The sequence below is a fragment of the Heteronotia binoei genome, chromosome 18 (genome assembly GCF_032191835.1).
Source record: "Heteronotia binoei isolate CCM8104 ecotype False Entrance Well chromosome 18, APGP_CSIRO_Hbin_v1, whole genome shotgun sequence".
NCBI classification, from domain to species: Eukaryota; Metazoa; Chordata; class Lepidosauria; order Squamata; family Gekkonidae; genus Heteronotia; species Heteronotia binoei.
Genome location: NC_083240.1, coordinates 19,290,152 through 19,305,323, shown reverse-complemented (window position 1 = coordinate 19,305,323; position 15,172 = coordinate 19,290,152). Strand labels below are relative to the sequence as shown.

The window sequence follows — 15,172 nt, the reverse complement described above, 5'->3', positions numbered from 1 at the left end:
GCACCAGAAGGGATCGCTACCGGAAGTATGTGGCCGTTCTACCATTTAAAATCTATGGTTTAACATTTCAGTACACTCGCAAATGGAAAAAAAAGGCGGTGGTTTTCTGACGTCCCCTTTTTAAAAAAACAAAAACCTAGAATTGCAAAAAAAGGGGGGGGAACAGGTCATTGGGGAAGGGAAGAGAACGCGTCGCACACACGCATGTACTTCCGGTCTGCCATAGAGACGGCAAAGGATAGAAGGGCTTCGAGGGAAACCAGAGTTTCCACATCCAGGTCCCTAACCCCGGAAGCGGGTGTCGCGGGGCGTCTCAATGGCGGCGTTGGGTGGGGAGGCTGCTGCGGACGAGGAGGACGGTGCCTGGCCGGAGGTGACGGATTCCGGCCGGCGGGAGCTGAGCCTGGTGGCGGGGCCGGAGCTGGAGAGGCGGGTGCGGGCCGCGGGGGGACGGCTGCCGTCCGCCCTGGGCTCGCTAGGGGCGTCGCTTCGGTCGCTGGAGGTGCGCGGCGGCTGCGCCTGCCTGCGGAACCGGGCCCGGCCTTGGCGCGGCTGACGGCGCTGCACACGCTGGCGCTGCCCGGCTGCGCGCTTGGCCCGGCGGGGCTGGCTCAGGCGGCTGCTCTCCTCCCGCTCACGCTGCGCATCCTCGACCTCTCGGACAATGCTCTGGAAGAGCTGCCTCCCGAGCTGGGCGGCGTCGATGCCGAAGCTGGAGCCGGCGAGGCCGGGGGGAGCTCTAACCACGCGCCAGGCCTGCCCGAACTGCGGCTCCTTAACCTGCGCCGCAACCGCCTGCGCCAGCTCGGTCCCGGCCTGGCCCGCAACGCCCCGGCTTTGCAGGAACTGCTGCTGGGCGGCAACTGCCTGCGCTCCCTCCCTGGCGGCCTCTTGCCTGCGCCCGGCCGCACCCCGCCCTTGCCCCTGCTCGCCACCCTCGAAGCGGCCGGCAACGAACTCGAGGAACTCGGCCCCCAGATCTCCCGCCTGGCTGGCCTAAAGGTGAGCGATCGCTAAAAGCGGTTAAGAAGGAAGGATGTTAAAAAATTGTCTGAGCAAATGAATAGGGTTTCTGACAATGTCTAAAGCAGGGGTGGCCAAACTTGATTAATGTAAGAGCCACATAGAATAAATGCCAGATGTTTGAGAGCAGCAAGACAGGAAGGAAGGAAAATAGATGGGGAGGAGGGAGAGAGAGATGGAAAGAAAACCACTTTAACTTTAAATTCATTTTCCAAACCGCTGGCTAGCTTGGCTTGGAGAAGTGATTTAGAGAGAAATGCCTTCTCCAAGATGGTCAATGGGGCATCCGGAGTTTCAAGAGCCACACAACATGTGTGAAAGAGCCATAGTTTGGCCAACCCCTTGGCCTAAAGCTTTAGTTCTGTTCTTCACATTTGGGACTGAGTTATCGAAAGACTGGCTCAGGTTTAAGGCAGAGGTGAAATTTAAGCCAAGAACTTGGTCTCAGTGAGTTATTTATGTTATCCAAATTCACCTTTCTCACTGAGACTTAGGGCAGATCATATGGCACATCAATGCAGTTAGTAGGATGAGACTTTTAATAAGCAGTGTAATAGGACTGGGCTTGTGGAAATCTGAATAAAGTGAAGGTATTAAACGATCAGTAAATTGTATTACATAAGTAGAAATATAATACACTAAAAACAAGATACAGCAGTAGATAACACATATCATACATAGTAGTAAAGTTCACAGGCCTATTTCCTTCATTGAACTGTTCCATTATAACATAGGCCTGTCACCTTTATAAAAACATTCTCCTGAGCAGTTCTGTTTTAAATAAGTTTTGGAATGCTACTGTTGTGGAAGCCTTCCAGACCTGAAGTAGGGCATTCCTCAAGGCAGAAGCCTGTTCTGCTTTGACAGCTCTTATAATAGATGGTGGAAATTAGAATTTGTAGGACTTGAACCAGTGTGGTGAATGGGGTATGCGGATGGCACACAACTTCTATAGCTTTGAACTACCACAATTGCGGCTTCTGTTTCCCAGTAAGGTTACTTGATGCTGTATTTTTGTTTACTTGTAGTAGAGTGATGTGACTGTTCTTTTGGTGACAGTTGTCCACAAATCATTTATAAGGAAATTTCTGGATATGAGGTTGTGGTAGCACAAGACAAACACCTGATGGCATGGCTTTGTCCCGGGGACAGAGTGAGCCAGTGTGGTGTGGTTAGAATGTCAGACTAATATTTACGGCCCCCACCCCCCCGAATTAAAATCTTTCCTTGGCTCCTAAACTGTGCCTAATTGGGGGAATATTACAGAGAAATAATTAGAAAGAATCATGTGTGCTATTCTGAGTTATTTAGGAGGAGGATGGGATGAAAAAGAGAATGGCTCATTATTTAAAGGCATTGACATTTCCTGTATTCTTTGCTTCAATTCCTTTCTCTTTTTTTAGAACTTGGACGTTTCTAATAACAAACTATCTGAAATCCCTGTGGAGTTAGCAGACTGTCCAAAACTGAAGGATGTCAACCTGAAAGACAATGCCCTGAAAGACAAACGCCTTGAGAAGATGGTGAAGAGTTGCCAAACGAAATCCGTCTTGGAGTATTTGCGAGTTGGGGGCCGAGGGGGTGGCAAAGGGAAAGGAAAACAGGACGGCACAGAAAGAGAAGAGGTTCGGCGAAAGAAGAGAGAAAAGCCAAAGAAAAAAGCCAACAGCGATTCAGAAGATGATGAGGCAGAAGAGGCACAGAAGCTAATGGTCAAAGTGCTCCACATCTCTGAGAATCCAGCTCCTCTGATCGTGAAAGCCAGCCCAGTCATCAAAGAAGTCCGCCCCTATATTGTGTGCTGTGTTGTGAAAGGAATGGATTTCCAGACAGGCAATGCTTTGAAGAGGTTTCTTTCTGTTCAGGTACGGCTGAAAACATTATGTGGAAGTTGATTAATGAACATGATCCAGCTGTAAATGAGGAAGTATTTGGGTAGTGAATGGGCTTGTCCCATACAGATCATGAGTGATCCATATCACTCTTGAATATATTGAAAATAAATGACAGTAGGGCTGGACATATGTAGTAGCTTGTAGACTGCAAGCAACCTCTGTAAAAAGCAGCTATGACTGAAGAACCAATTCAGTAAATTGAAAACTGCAGCATGAAAAACAAGGGCTCTGTGATCCCAAAATACTTTTCTATAAGTATACATTAGCAAAGATTTCAGGTTTTCACGGCTGGCATCATCATTAGGGTTTGTAGAATCTTTCGGGCTCAAGTGCCGTGTTCTACTGGAGAAAGTTTTTCTTCCAGACGTTTCGTTCTCAGCTGCGGAGAACATCCTTGGTGGCGTTGCAGCCGGAGCAGGCGTTCTGACCTTCTTGGCTGCTGTGCATTGAGAGTACATCAGGCAGGGAGGCAGCTTGTCTGATCAGAACAAGGATATTTATTTTGTTTTTGAAGAGATACATCCCATCTTATGTTTCTTAAAGAGAGCCTTCAAAACTAGTTGAACAAAGTTGTTTTTGGCCTTGGCAGAGATCTTCCATTCTACAATAAACCAGCAGACTTCCTTGCTGTATGTGTAACGTCTATGCCAGAGCAATGCCTTTTTCTCGGTACTGTTTCAGCATTGGCAGCAGAACAATGAACAAGGCCTCCCCAAAAGCATCTATTTTCTATCCTTCAGCCACCAATCAGGGACCAAATAGTAATCTTTTAGGTTGAGGTGAATGTTAGGGAGTTCCTTATAGATGTAGGTGGTGTTGTCAGGATAGGGAAAAGTTTCACTGATCCTTGCCGGTTTTTCCTTTTTTTGAGACTCACAAAGCAGTTGATGTGACAGTCTCAGTGTGGTGAAAGAAGGGCTGCTACTACTTGATGCAGTAATGAAGCTTTTTGGTTTGGTGTCTTTGTTAAAACTTTAGACCAAACTCCATGAAGACATCTGTGACAAACGAACAGCAGCCACCATTGCCACGCACGATTTGCGACTGATCAAAGGTCCTCTCCTGTATGATGCTCGACCTCCTGATGAACTGAAGGTGAGGTTGCACTGATGATGGAATTGGAATTATCCATAAACCAGCGCTGATGCAGATAATTTTTAAACTTTGCCTTAATGCTCAACTTGTAGATTATTCCCTTGGGCCGAAAGGAGATCAAGGCGAAAGACCTCCTCCGCCAGCTGCAGTTAGAAGCTGATGAGCAGAGGAAACAGAAGAAGAGGCAGAATATTTCTGGGCTGCACAAGTCAGTGTTAACGTCGGGGCACTGCATGGTTTTTATGGAAGTGGATAGGGGAGGGACGGTGGCTTAGTGGTAGAGCATCTGCTTGGTAAGCAGAAGGTCCCAGCTTCAATCCCCAACTAAAATGGGGCCAGGCAAGTAGGTGTGGAAAACCTCAGCTTGAGACCCTGGAGAGCCGCTGCCAGTCTCGGTAGACAATACTGACTTTGATGGACCCAAGGGTCTGATTCAGTATAAGGCAGCTTCATATGTTCATATATGGATCATAACCTTAGACTTATCCAGACTTACAATTAATACCATTTTATTTACACGGTCTTGACTTCTATGACTTCTTTCCAGAGCTGTAGTTAAGTGTGAGGTTCTGCAAGCTACAGCCTAATCCACTCTCACAAAGCTCCCAGGCAGAGGGATAAATCTGAGCAAAAGCTTCTGGTAGAGATCTGGCCTTTGTGGTCCCCAATGATGCCACTGCCCTGTTTGAGACTAGTTGCGCTTGCTTAAAACAATTGGCTTTGTTTGCTGCTTCCCCCCCCCCCACACAAAAAAAAAACAGGCTGTTTTTTGCTGCTTTGGTTTTTACTGTTTGAGACCAAGATCCAAAAGTCAAGAAAGGGGTGTTTTAAAGTTGTCATTCTGGAAATGTAGCCTGCTCCACTGTCCCCGAACAAGTTTTGAAGCAAGGTAATTTCGGGGAACCACGCATGCGTCAAATCGGTTAAGACGCTCCCAGAACGTACTCCCGGAGAAATTTGTTATTAAGCCATCGAAGAAGAGAGATAAACTTTTGAAAACAGTTTGAAATATTTGTGGAAGGAAGCAAGACCTGGAGGGCATTAATCAGAGTGAGTCTTTGGAAGTGTGATTTCTTATCATCTCTTTACTCTCCGCTCCCTGGGAGGAGGCCAGAAAGCGAGAAGAGAACATGGCGACTAAAAAGGAGCTGAAGGATTTAACACAGCTCATTGCTTCTTCAGAACAGAATGTAAGGGGCGATATTAAAGCTCTTAAAACAGACTTGAGACAGATGGCCATAGAAATTAAGAACATAAAAAAGGTGGCTGATAAGGCAGCCAAAAAAGCTCAAGTTAATGAAGACAAAATTAAAGAGCTAACGAGCAAATTAGCGTTTGTAAGCGATCGTCAAAGGAGAAGAAACATTCGCTTATCAGGCATCCCTGAAGAGATTACACAGAAAGACCTTGAATCAAAACTACTGGAATGGCTTGAGCGTTATGATTTAAGGATACAAACGGAAGATATAGAAAGAGTACACAGATCTCTCCGCCCCAAGCCAAGCCTGGGAGCAAAGCCAAGGGATGTTATTATGGCTTTTGCAAGAGAGAAAATAAGGGACAATATTTATAAATGTTTGAAACTTCAGAAGGATTTACAGCTTGATGATAATAAAGTTATAGTAAGACAGGACCTCTCTCCAGAGACACTCCAGCAAAGAGCAATACTAAGACCTTATACGCAAAGTCTTTTTGAAAATGGAATATTATTTTCATGGGGCTACCCGGCAGTGATTTTGGTTTTTAAAGAAGGCAAGCTGCTGCGAGCTAAAAATCCAGAAGAGGCAAGAAAAATGTTGGAGAGATTGGGAATCAACATGAGGCCGTTAGAACCAGGAAATGTGGAGGAGCAAGAAGACGAGCAACAGGAACCTTGTGAGAACACTTCAAGTAGCAGTGAAGAAGAAGGAGAGTCGAGTCAGACATTGCAAAGCAAGCCAAAGCGTTTGAGAAAAGACACTGGGGGCTCTTAGTAATGAGGGTCTCCAAGGGAACTTAATATTGCTTTCAATTTACTTTAAAAAAAAATTTTTTTTTGGAATAAGATGGCTTATAGAGAAATATTGAAATGAGTTATATTAATTAGATAGGGAGGAAGGGAAAGGAACGTGGACCCCAACTTAGCAACGAAGAGGTCAGGAGGTTATGCCACCTGTATACCCTTTGAGGGTTCTTCTTCGGGGAGGGGGAAGGGGAAAGGTAGTGACCATCAAGTAAGAGAGGATAGAAATGAGCACATATGTATGAGATTTACAAAGGAAAATGGTTGAGACAATTAAAATATTATCTTTAAATATAAATGGGTTGGCTTCAGATTTAAAAAGGTATAGACTGAAAAATATGCTAAAAAAACAGGGAATAGATATAGTGTGTCTCCAGGAGACCCATAAAGGTAAAAAAGATAAAAAAACCCTACTAAACTCTACACTATGGGAAACAAGGGTGGAAGCAAGAGGAACTAGGAAGGCAAGAGGGGTAGCGATACTTACACATTCTAGCTTGAAGTTAGAAGTACTGGATCAAATATCTGATTTAGAGGGAAGATATGTTTTTTTGAAATTTAAGTTGAATAGTAGGAAGTTTACAATAGCATCTATCTATGCCCCAAATATGGGTCAGGTGAGCTTCTTAAATAAGGTATTCCAGAAATTGCAGAACTTTTATGAAGGGGATGTGGTAGTGGCAGGGGACATGAATTATGATTTTAAGAAAAGTAAAACCTTGAAATTTAAGAAATGGAAATTGAAAGATGTGTTCACATATGAAGGGAACAATCCTCAACCTACATATTTCTCTAATAGATTTAAGACTTTTTCATATATAGATTATATTTTAGTAAAGGAATCAAATGAGTTAGAGGTGATGAAGGCAGTAACTGAGCCATTATGGATTTCGGACCACGCTCCTTTAAAGGTGCAATTTAGAATAAGTGAAGAGAGAAAAGAGTTTACTTGGAAATATAAGGCATATCTGCCCTTGACAGGAAAAGATCGGATGGATTTAAGAAGGGATATAGAATGCTATTTTAGAGAAAATAGAAATTCAGCCACAGAAGGAGTAGTTTGGGATGCGGCTAAGGCAGTTATAAGAGGAGCTTATATAGCTAAGGAAATTAGAATTAGAAAGGAAAATAATAAGGAAAGAAGTAGGATAGTAAATGAGATTAAACGAATACAGAAAGACCTGCAGGGAAATTATAATAGGCAGTCATATGAATTATTCAAAAAACTTAAAAAAGATTTAGAGAACTTGGATTCATTATCTATGTGGAAAAAGGATATATTAGTTAAGAATGAGTACCATAGAATTAATATAAATACAATGAGAAGAATGGCGAATTATTTAAAGACGAAAAAGGAAAAACAAAAAATTGGATGTATTAAGGGAAATGGGGATAAACAATTTTTTAAAAACGCTCGGATAAGAGAGGAATTTGCTACATTCTATCAACAACTATTCAAATCGGGAGAAAACCAAAGATTCGAGGAACAGTTAGATAATAAATTAACGATAGAACAGAGAGAGAGCCTAAATAAAGAAATTACCCGGCAGGAAATAATAGAGGTATTAAAAAGGTTAAAAAATAGGAAATCCCCTGGTTTGGATGGTTTTACGGCAGAATATTATAAAGAAATGGCAGAGTTAATGATACCAGAAATGCAAAGTTTATTTAATTATATTTTAAAAGGGGGGAAAATACCAGATTCATGGAAAAAAGCTGAAATTTTACCAATTTTGAAGCCTCAGAAGGATCCCCTAGAAATAAATTCATATAGGCCAATTAGCCTGATGAATCAAGACTATAAAATATTTACAAAAATTCTAGCTAATAGATTAGAAAAATATTTACCAAACTTGATTAAGGAAGATCAATATGGTTTTGTTAGAGGTAGATTTATTGCAGATCCATTGAGAAATATATTGAATGTTTTGTTCTGTAAGGATAAGAAAACTTTAGCCTTGTTAAAATTAGACGTGTATAAGGCGTTTGATACGGTAAATCACAATTATTTAATGCAGGTATTGGAAAACTTTGGTTTTGATGGGCCCTTTTTAAATGTTGTAAGGGAAATCTATAGGGGGGGTAAAGCAGTAATTAGAATAAATGATGGGCACTCTAGAGAAATTTCGATACAGAGAGGAGTAAAGCAAGGTTGCCCATTGTCCCCTCTGTTATTTGCATTAGCAATTGAACCCCTAGCAGATAGGATACGAAATAGTGGTAGAATTCAGGGATTTCAAATAGGTAAGGAAGAATTGAAATTAAACCTTTTTGCGGACGATATTTTGTTGACAATAAGTAATCCACTGCAGGCAATACGAGAATTGTTAGTTATTTTAGAAGATTTTAAGTTATGTTCGGGACTTGGAATAAACATTAAGAAATCAGAAATAATGTTTATTAATGTAGGTGGGGAAACCAAGAAGGCAATATTAGCCTTAACGGGGATGAAATCAGGAGTTAGCAAAATTAAATATTTAGGAGTTTATCTTAATAAAAATATAGAGAGGCTACAAAAAATGAATTATAATAAGGTGTGGTTAAAGATTTTAAAGAAATTGAAGGAATGGAAGAACAAAAATCTGAGTATCCTAGGGAAAATTAGAGCAATAAAAATGTTTATACTCCCAAAGCTGCTATATTTATTTCAAGTACTTCCTATAAGATTAGATCAGGAAACGATAAGGAAATGGGATGAACATATTAAAAATTGGGTCTTTGGTCGGAAAAAAGCAAGAATACAAAAAAAGTTGATATATATGCCCCAAGATGAACTAGGATGGGGAGTTCCATATTTACAAGCTTATTATGATGCAGTTCAGTTGAAAGCATTGATGGAGCTAGAATGGAGGAAAGGGGATAAATGGGTAAGACTTGAATCTGCAGTCAATAAGGGAGCAGGTAGTAGTGGAATTTACACGAGAGAGATAAAAAAGGTAATGATACAAACCGAAGGTCCAAGAAAAATAGCTTTAATGGTGTGGAAGAGGTGGAAAAAGATCTTAATGCCTTTAACCTCGAAATGGACCCCACTTAAGGATATCTGGGAAAAAGAGATGAACCCAAAATTCTATGAAGAGCTGCAAAGGGAAGACATAATAAGAGTCAAGGATTTGTACAATAGCCAAGGGGCCTTATTACCACTTCAGGAGTTGAACTGTAAGATAGGGAAACAATATTGGTTAAATCTAATGGGATTATATCAAACAATCCGACAAGAAAAGTATAAAGATGCTATTAAAAGAGATAACAATTTTATAGAAAAGGTACTATATGTGGATGAAAGGAAGAAAGGACTGTCAGGGATTATTTACCTTGAATTGGTAAAAGATAAGGAGTTCATGTATAGAACCTTAAAGAACAAATGGAATAAAGAAAAACAAATAACTGATGGGGAGGTGAATAAGTTAATGATGAATTTGAAGAAAATTAAGATAGAGAAATATAGAGAACTGGAAAGGAAGATAATCTTGAAATGGTATAGGACGCCGGCTCAATTGGCATATATGATTAAAGGGATGAAACCAAATTGTTGGCACTGCAATGCAAAAGAAGGGTGGTACTCCCACTTATGGTGGGAGTGCCCCAAGGTTATAGAGTTTTGGGGGAAAATTCGGGGAAAAATAGTGGGGGTATGCAAGTTTAATATTGATATAGATGGGGAGTTGTTATTTATGGGGGTACTGGAAAACAATAAAATTGAGAAACAAAACCAGAGCATTTTCAAAGCAATGATATTAGCAGCACATGCAGTGATAGCATATGGTTGGAAGGAGAGCTCAAAATGGACCCTGGAAAGATGGAACAATTATTTGTATGAATATATACAATCAGACATATTAGAATGTTTAAAACAAGATAAGATATGGGATAGAAAAATTGAAGAGATAAAAGAGAAATGGGATATATACTTCTCATGGGTATTTAAGGGGGAAGCCAACAAAGCTATATTTGAAAAATTGGGAAAAGTGTGCTCATGGTTAAAAATTTAATTGTAACTTTAGTATGGTCACTTGGTGGGGGGGAGGGATATAAATAGGGGTAAAAATGGTGTCACAAGAGAATTGGAAATGTATTCTATGTAATGTAATATTTGAGACACAATAAAATAAAAAATGGAAAAAAAAAAGAAGCAAGGTAATTTCAAAAGTAGTTTTTGATATAGGATAAGGCTGTGCTGTTCTGGAGCAGGGAGGAACAAAAATTCCACCTGGTTAACTTATGGCCCTTCTCTGTCCCACAGAAAGTCTTTAAATCTCTGCCATGGGTTGAAGATGAATGCTCAGTTTTTTCATGCTTGAGAATGCAGATTTTCAGATCATGTACATAAAGTGCGAACTAACTGAAAGCAGTTCACTTTAAAAAAACCTCTGATTTCCCAGCTTCGCTAGAATTTAGATTTTTTTTTTTTAGTGTTTCTAAGAAAACTTTGGGTTGCTGTTTTTGTTTTTGTATCCAGGTATCTTCAGTTACTAGATGGGAAAGAGAATTACCCCTGCCTAATAGATGCTGAAGGTGCTGTGATTTCATTCCCACCAATCACAAACAGTGAGAAGACAAAGGTATACAGGACCATTAATATCAGCTGGAATACTGCAATAAGAACTGCAGCATTCTGCAACATTCATTAATAAGGCAAATTGGGGACGATTGTGCAATTTCTGTGACTCTGCATAAATCTGGTTTTGCTCGTTGAAGTTTAGAGCCAAGAGCTTCACAAGGCACTGAAGCTGCATCCATTTGAAATCTTACTCTGTTACCTCTTTGACCGAGTCTAGAGACATGTTTTTAATGAATTCAAGTTTGAGCATAAATCTTAGTTTGTAGTATAAAACTATTGTGAAGAAGGAGCAAGCTTCAAAATCCTTATCCTAAAAGCTCAGTGAATATTCAAGACAATCTTGTTGAGCTATCAAATTCTAAATTCTTTGAGGCATACTTGTCTCCCACTTCATGCCAGAGGTGTATTCTACTCCACACCTTTCAGCTAGGTTTAAACGGGTTCCACTGTTTATGACTTTCTCTTAAGGAATGCTGGGAAATGTAGTTCTGCAAGTGTGCTGAGAATCCTTTGCGAGATGTTCTAGCAAAAATCTAATTCTTAGGGCTCCTTGGAGAAAGCTGTCACACATCTGTTGTTCTTGTGAATGAAAGAGATCAGAATTAGATTCCACATGACTTAGTTCAGCCTGGCCCTTATGCCAAGCCCAGTTCTTAATTCTCTCCCCCCTTTCCCTTTATTCTGTGTTTCTGTTCTCTGTGTGAAGCTCGGAAAAACAACCTCAGGTATCTTTCTGGAAGTGACAAGTGCCACCAGCCTGCAGATCTGTAAAGACGTGATGGATACTCTCCTTCTGGTGAGGACATACTCAGCTCCTGATCCTCTCCCCCCACCCCACCCTGCAATTGCTGCTGTGCATAACCAAAGATTCCCAAGCTTACTGTGTGGTAGGGAATTCAGTTCAGATATACAATTTAAAGTTTGAAGGCAGGTGTGTAATTATTTATTTAATCAGATTTATATCCCACCCTCCCTTGACGGGCTTAGGGCGGCTAACAACAATTCAAAGCAACATAAAATATTTAAAAAAAACAAAATATGCAATCAAATCATTTCCATACATGAGTTCGATCCTGGCGGAAGCTGGGTTCAGGTAGTCAGCTCAAGGTTGACTCAGCCTTCCATCCTTCCGAGGTCGGTCAAATGAGGACCGAGTTTGCTGGGGAGAAAGTGTAGATGACGGGGGAAGGCAATGGCAAACCACCCCGTAAAAAGTCTGCCGTGAAAGCAACATCGCCCCAGCGTCAAAAACAGCTGGTGCTTGCACAGGGGACTACCTTTACCTTTTTAAAAGTCTAAGATGCACGTTGATGCTCTCATTCTTCTGATGTTTCTGGTTTCAATTATGTTAGTTCAGTGAGACTGTCGGTGCTGTGGAATAATAGCTGCCTCTTCATAACTGCTGAAGGCAAGTTTGAACAGTTCGGTCTTACAGGCCCTGCGAAATTGTGACAGGTCCTGCAGGGCCCTGATGTTTTCGAGGAGGGCATCCCACAGAGCAGGGACTATTACCGAGAACTCTCTGGCTCTGGTGATGGACAATGAAACTTCTTTTGGTCCAGGGATCTTAAGAAGATTTGGGGACCTTCAACGTAGTGCTCTCTGGGGTATGTGTGGGGAGAAGCAGTCCCAAAGGTAGACAGGTCCCAGGCCATATAGGGCTTTAAATACAATACAGTAACCTTTATTGGCATGATATCGGACATAACAGGGAACCAATCCATCAAATGGCAATTTGCAAATACATTAAGCGCCTCCTAGAAGCTAGATATAAAAATTTGCAACAATTTCAATTACCAATTGGTTCCGAGTTGACAACGAGAAGATAATTTTATACTTGTTGGGCTTCACTGTTTGCTCACTCAAACGGGTCAATGAGTATGAAGCGCAGGTCAGAGTAAAAAGTACAGTTTAAGAACACACGTTCTAAAGTTTCTGTCTCTGGATGTGCACAGTCTGTTAGCATAGGGAGTTTTATGGAATCTTCCAAGAAGTATCGCAGATGGTAGCACATTGAACCTAGCTTGCGAATAGGCTCTGAGTTGCCAAGAGGCCATTAGGCAGGTGAGATATTCAGCCCTGTACCCAGGAGATAAAAACCCCAAACTCAAGGGTAAACGTCTGCCTTTAGCAAGGCTTTCGAGTACCTGCAATGACCTTGGTGCAGCAAAGCCCTCCACAGTCTATCATAGCAGCCACCACACTTACACGACGGAATCCAAGCTTACAGCATGTCTTGTTCTATGCCTCTTTCTATTTCTGTCTTATTTGCTTGGGAGAAAAGCCCATCAGCTCGTAAGGCAGCAACCTTACACAGTGCACTCTTTGGTTTTTTTTATCACAGAAAATGGCAGAGCTCCACAAGTTCACTGCTGAGAACAAGGACGGGGAAGTGAATTCTGATCATGAATCAAACGAGATTCTCCATTGCGAAAACTCGGGCATCAAAACAGTTCCCAAGAATTCCCCTCTGATGCTGGAACAGGTTCGGGTCGTGGATATGGACGGCAACTTAAAGGTCCTTTACCCTTCAAAAACTGATCTCAGTACCGTCTCATCTCTCCTCACTGTAATTCACTAAGCCAACCAATGTTTTCCTCCCCACTGCTTGTTTTCAGGGGCCTGGGTATATATTTTACAATAGCCTTGTTTTGCTACAGTTTGATTTTATACCAACCGGAAGACAGCCGCTGCTCTGCTTTGCAGAGGATTCATTTAAATGCAGTGGAACAAGATGTTGCAGTCTTGCGGGTGATCCCAAGAATGCTTTGGGTAATCAGTTGTAACTGACCTCATGTCCATACCTGGAAGCAACACACATCTCTTTTGGATTGAGGTGCTGAGCTGTATTTCTTCTTATATAATAACCATATTGCCCAGGCAAACTTAAGCTTTGTGGGGCACTGTCCCTCACAATAACTGCCCCATTTGGCAACTTGCTTTTTGAAATGGAGGGAAACGCATCGTTGACTCACTCCTGATCCAGCCTCTTGTCCTCCAAGGTAAAAAGGACTTTAGTAGAGTGTTCCTCTCCAGCATGGCAGTTGCTGAGTCCTGCTTATGAGCAGTGAGCCGAGGATGAGCACTGAGCTATGTAAGGGGAGGCACTGTCTAAAGTCTCTTGCTACTATTCATAAGGAGGGGACCCTGTTACATCACATTGGCTGCGGTCACACATAATGCACTTTCAACCCACTTTCAATGCACTTTCTAACTGGATTTTGCCAGTTCACACAGTAAAATCCAGCTGGAAAGTGCACTGGAAGTGGATTGAAAGTGCATCATTTAGTCTGTTGTGATCACAGCCTCTCTGTGCTAATTTAGGTGAATTCATTTGTTGGATGATGCAGAGAGGAGGAGAATCCCTGGCTCGGGAGGCTCTGCAGACCCCACAACGGAGGCCTTTGTGGCCACTGGTTGAGCTCCTGGGTTTCCTGAAGGTACAGAATCACATTTACTGACTTGGACTCTTGAAAGCCTCACGCTCTCGTCGTATCATGACACAGTGGTTTCCACGTGCCCCACCCCCCACCCCAGGTTCATTGCGTTTCTCTTCTTCGCACGTTGCCAGGCATGTAGGATGAAGCTACAAGACTGCAGTGGTCGGAGAACGAAGCGAGCTTGTGCTCTGTATAACAGGAGCCTTTGAGCCTTCTCCCCACAGCAAATCACTCTTCACGTTGAGGATTCTCCCAAAAGCTGGTTGCGATAACAGCAAAGAGGAGATCGGAATCTATTGTACGTTAACTTCTCTTTGAACAAGTCCTAGGCATGCCTAAAGTACCTTTTCTTTAACATCCTGGTCTGTAGCACTTATTGGATCACGCGGAGGAATTTGTCAGCGAGTAGTGTCAAAAGATTAGAAATAAAAGCAGAAATACAGATGTGCGTGTGCTTTGATTTGTTACTTCATTTTGCCGTCATTCGCTGGCTCAGAACTTTCACTTATCAGCATAACAATTTCAGAATAATAGCTGCTTCTCCATCATGTGTCAGGTGGCATTCTACTATTTCCTGTGGTGCTGAGTGGCCCAGGTTACCCTGATCTCGTCAGAGCTCAGAAGCTAAGCAGGGTCAGCCCCAGCTAGAATTTGCATGGGCAGTCTCCCAGGAACACCAGGGCTTTTGTGCGGAGGCAGGCAGCAGCAAACCTCCTCTGAACATCTCTTGCCATGAAAATCCTGCAGGGTGGTCATAAGTCAGCTGCAGCCAAACGGCATTTTCCACCGCTAGCCATGGTGCTTACAGCTAAGCAGTGTCCACCCTTGATATTCATGGAGCTGCACCCAAGCTACTTGAAGTTGCTTTTCTTCTGCAGAGGGAAAAGTACTAGTTCCCTTCCCTTAAGGTTGTAAGTGTCTCCTTTTTCTTTTTTATAGTCTTTTTTCTTTCTGTATTTCTAAGCTGTTCTGTTCGGACCACCAGCTTCTGACAGTTATGACTGGCCCAAGGTCACTCCAGCATGTGAAAGAGTGGAGAATCAAACCTGGTTCTCCCAGATAAGAGTCCACACACTTAACCACTACACCAAACTGGCTCCCTCCAGTTCTTATTACTGGGCAAGTGGGTGATCCACACAGACTTGTGAGGGCTTTT

The 15,172-nt window shown here is 42.3% G+C and overlaps 1 protein-coding gene across 1 annotated transcript; it reads left to right on the top strand.

The window, feature by feature from the left end:
- Positions 1-316: 316 nt before the first annotated feature.
- On the top strand, positions 317-14,460 carry LRRC47 (leucine rich repeat containing 47). The gene is given in 8 exon segments (XM_060259623.1): positions 317-530; positions 533-1,002; positions 2,427-2,888; positions 3,897-4,013; positions 4,106-4,221; positions 10,475-10,577; positions 11,283-11,372; positions 12,921-14,460. Coding segments are annotated over 8 exon segments (1,809 nt in total). The 3' UTR covers positions 13,158-14,460.
- Positions 14,461-15,172: the final 712 nt, after the last annotated feature.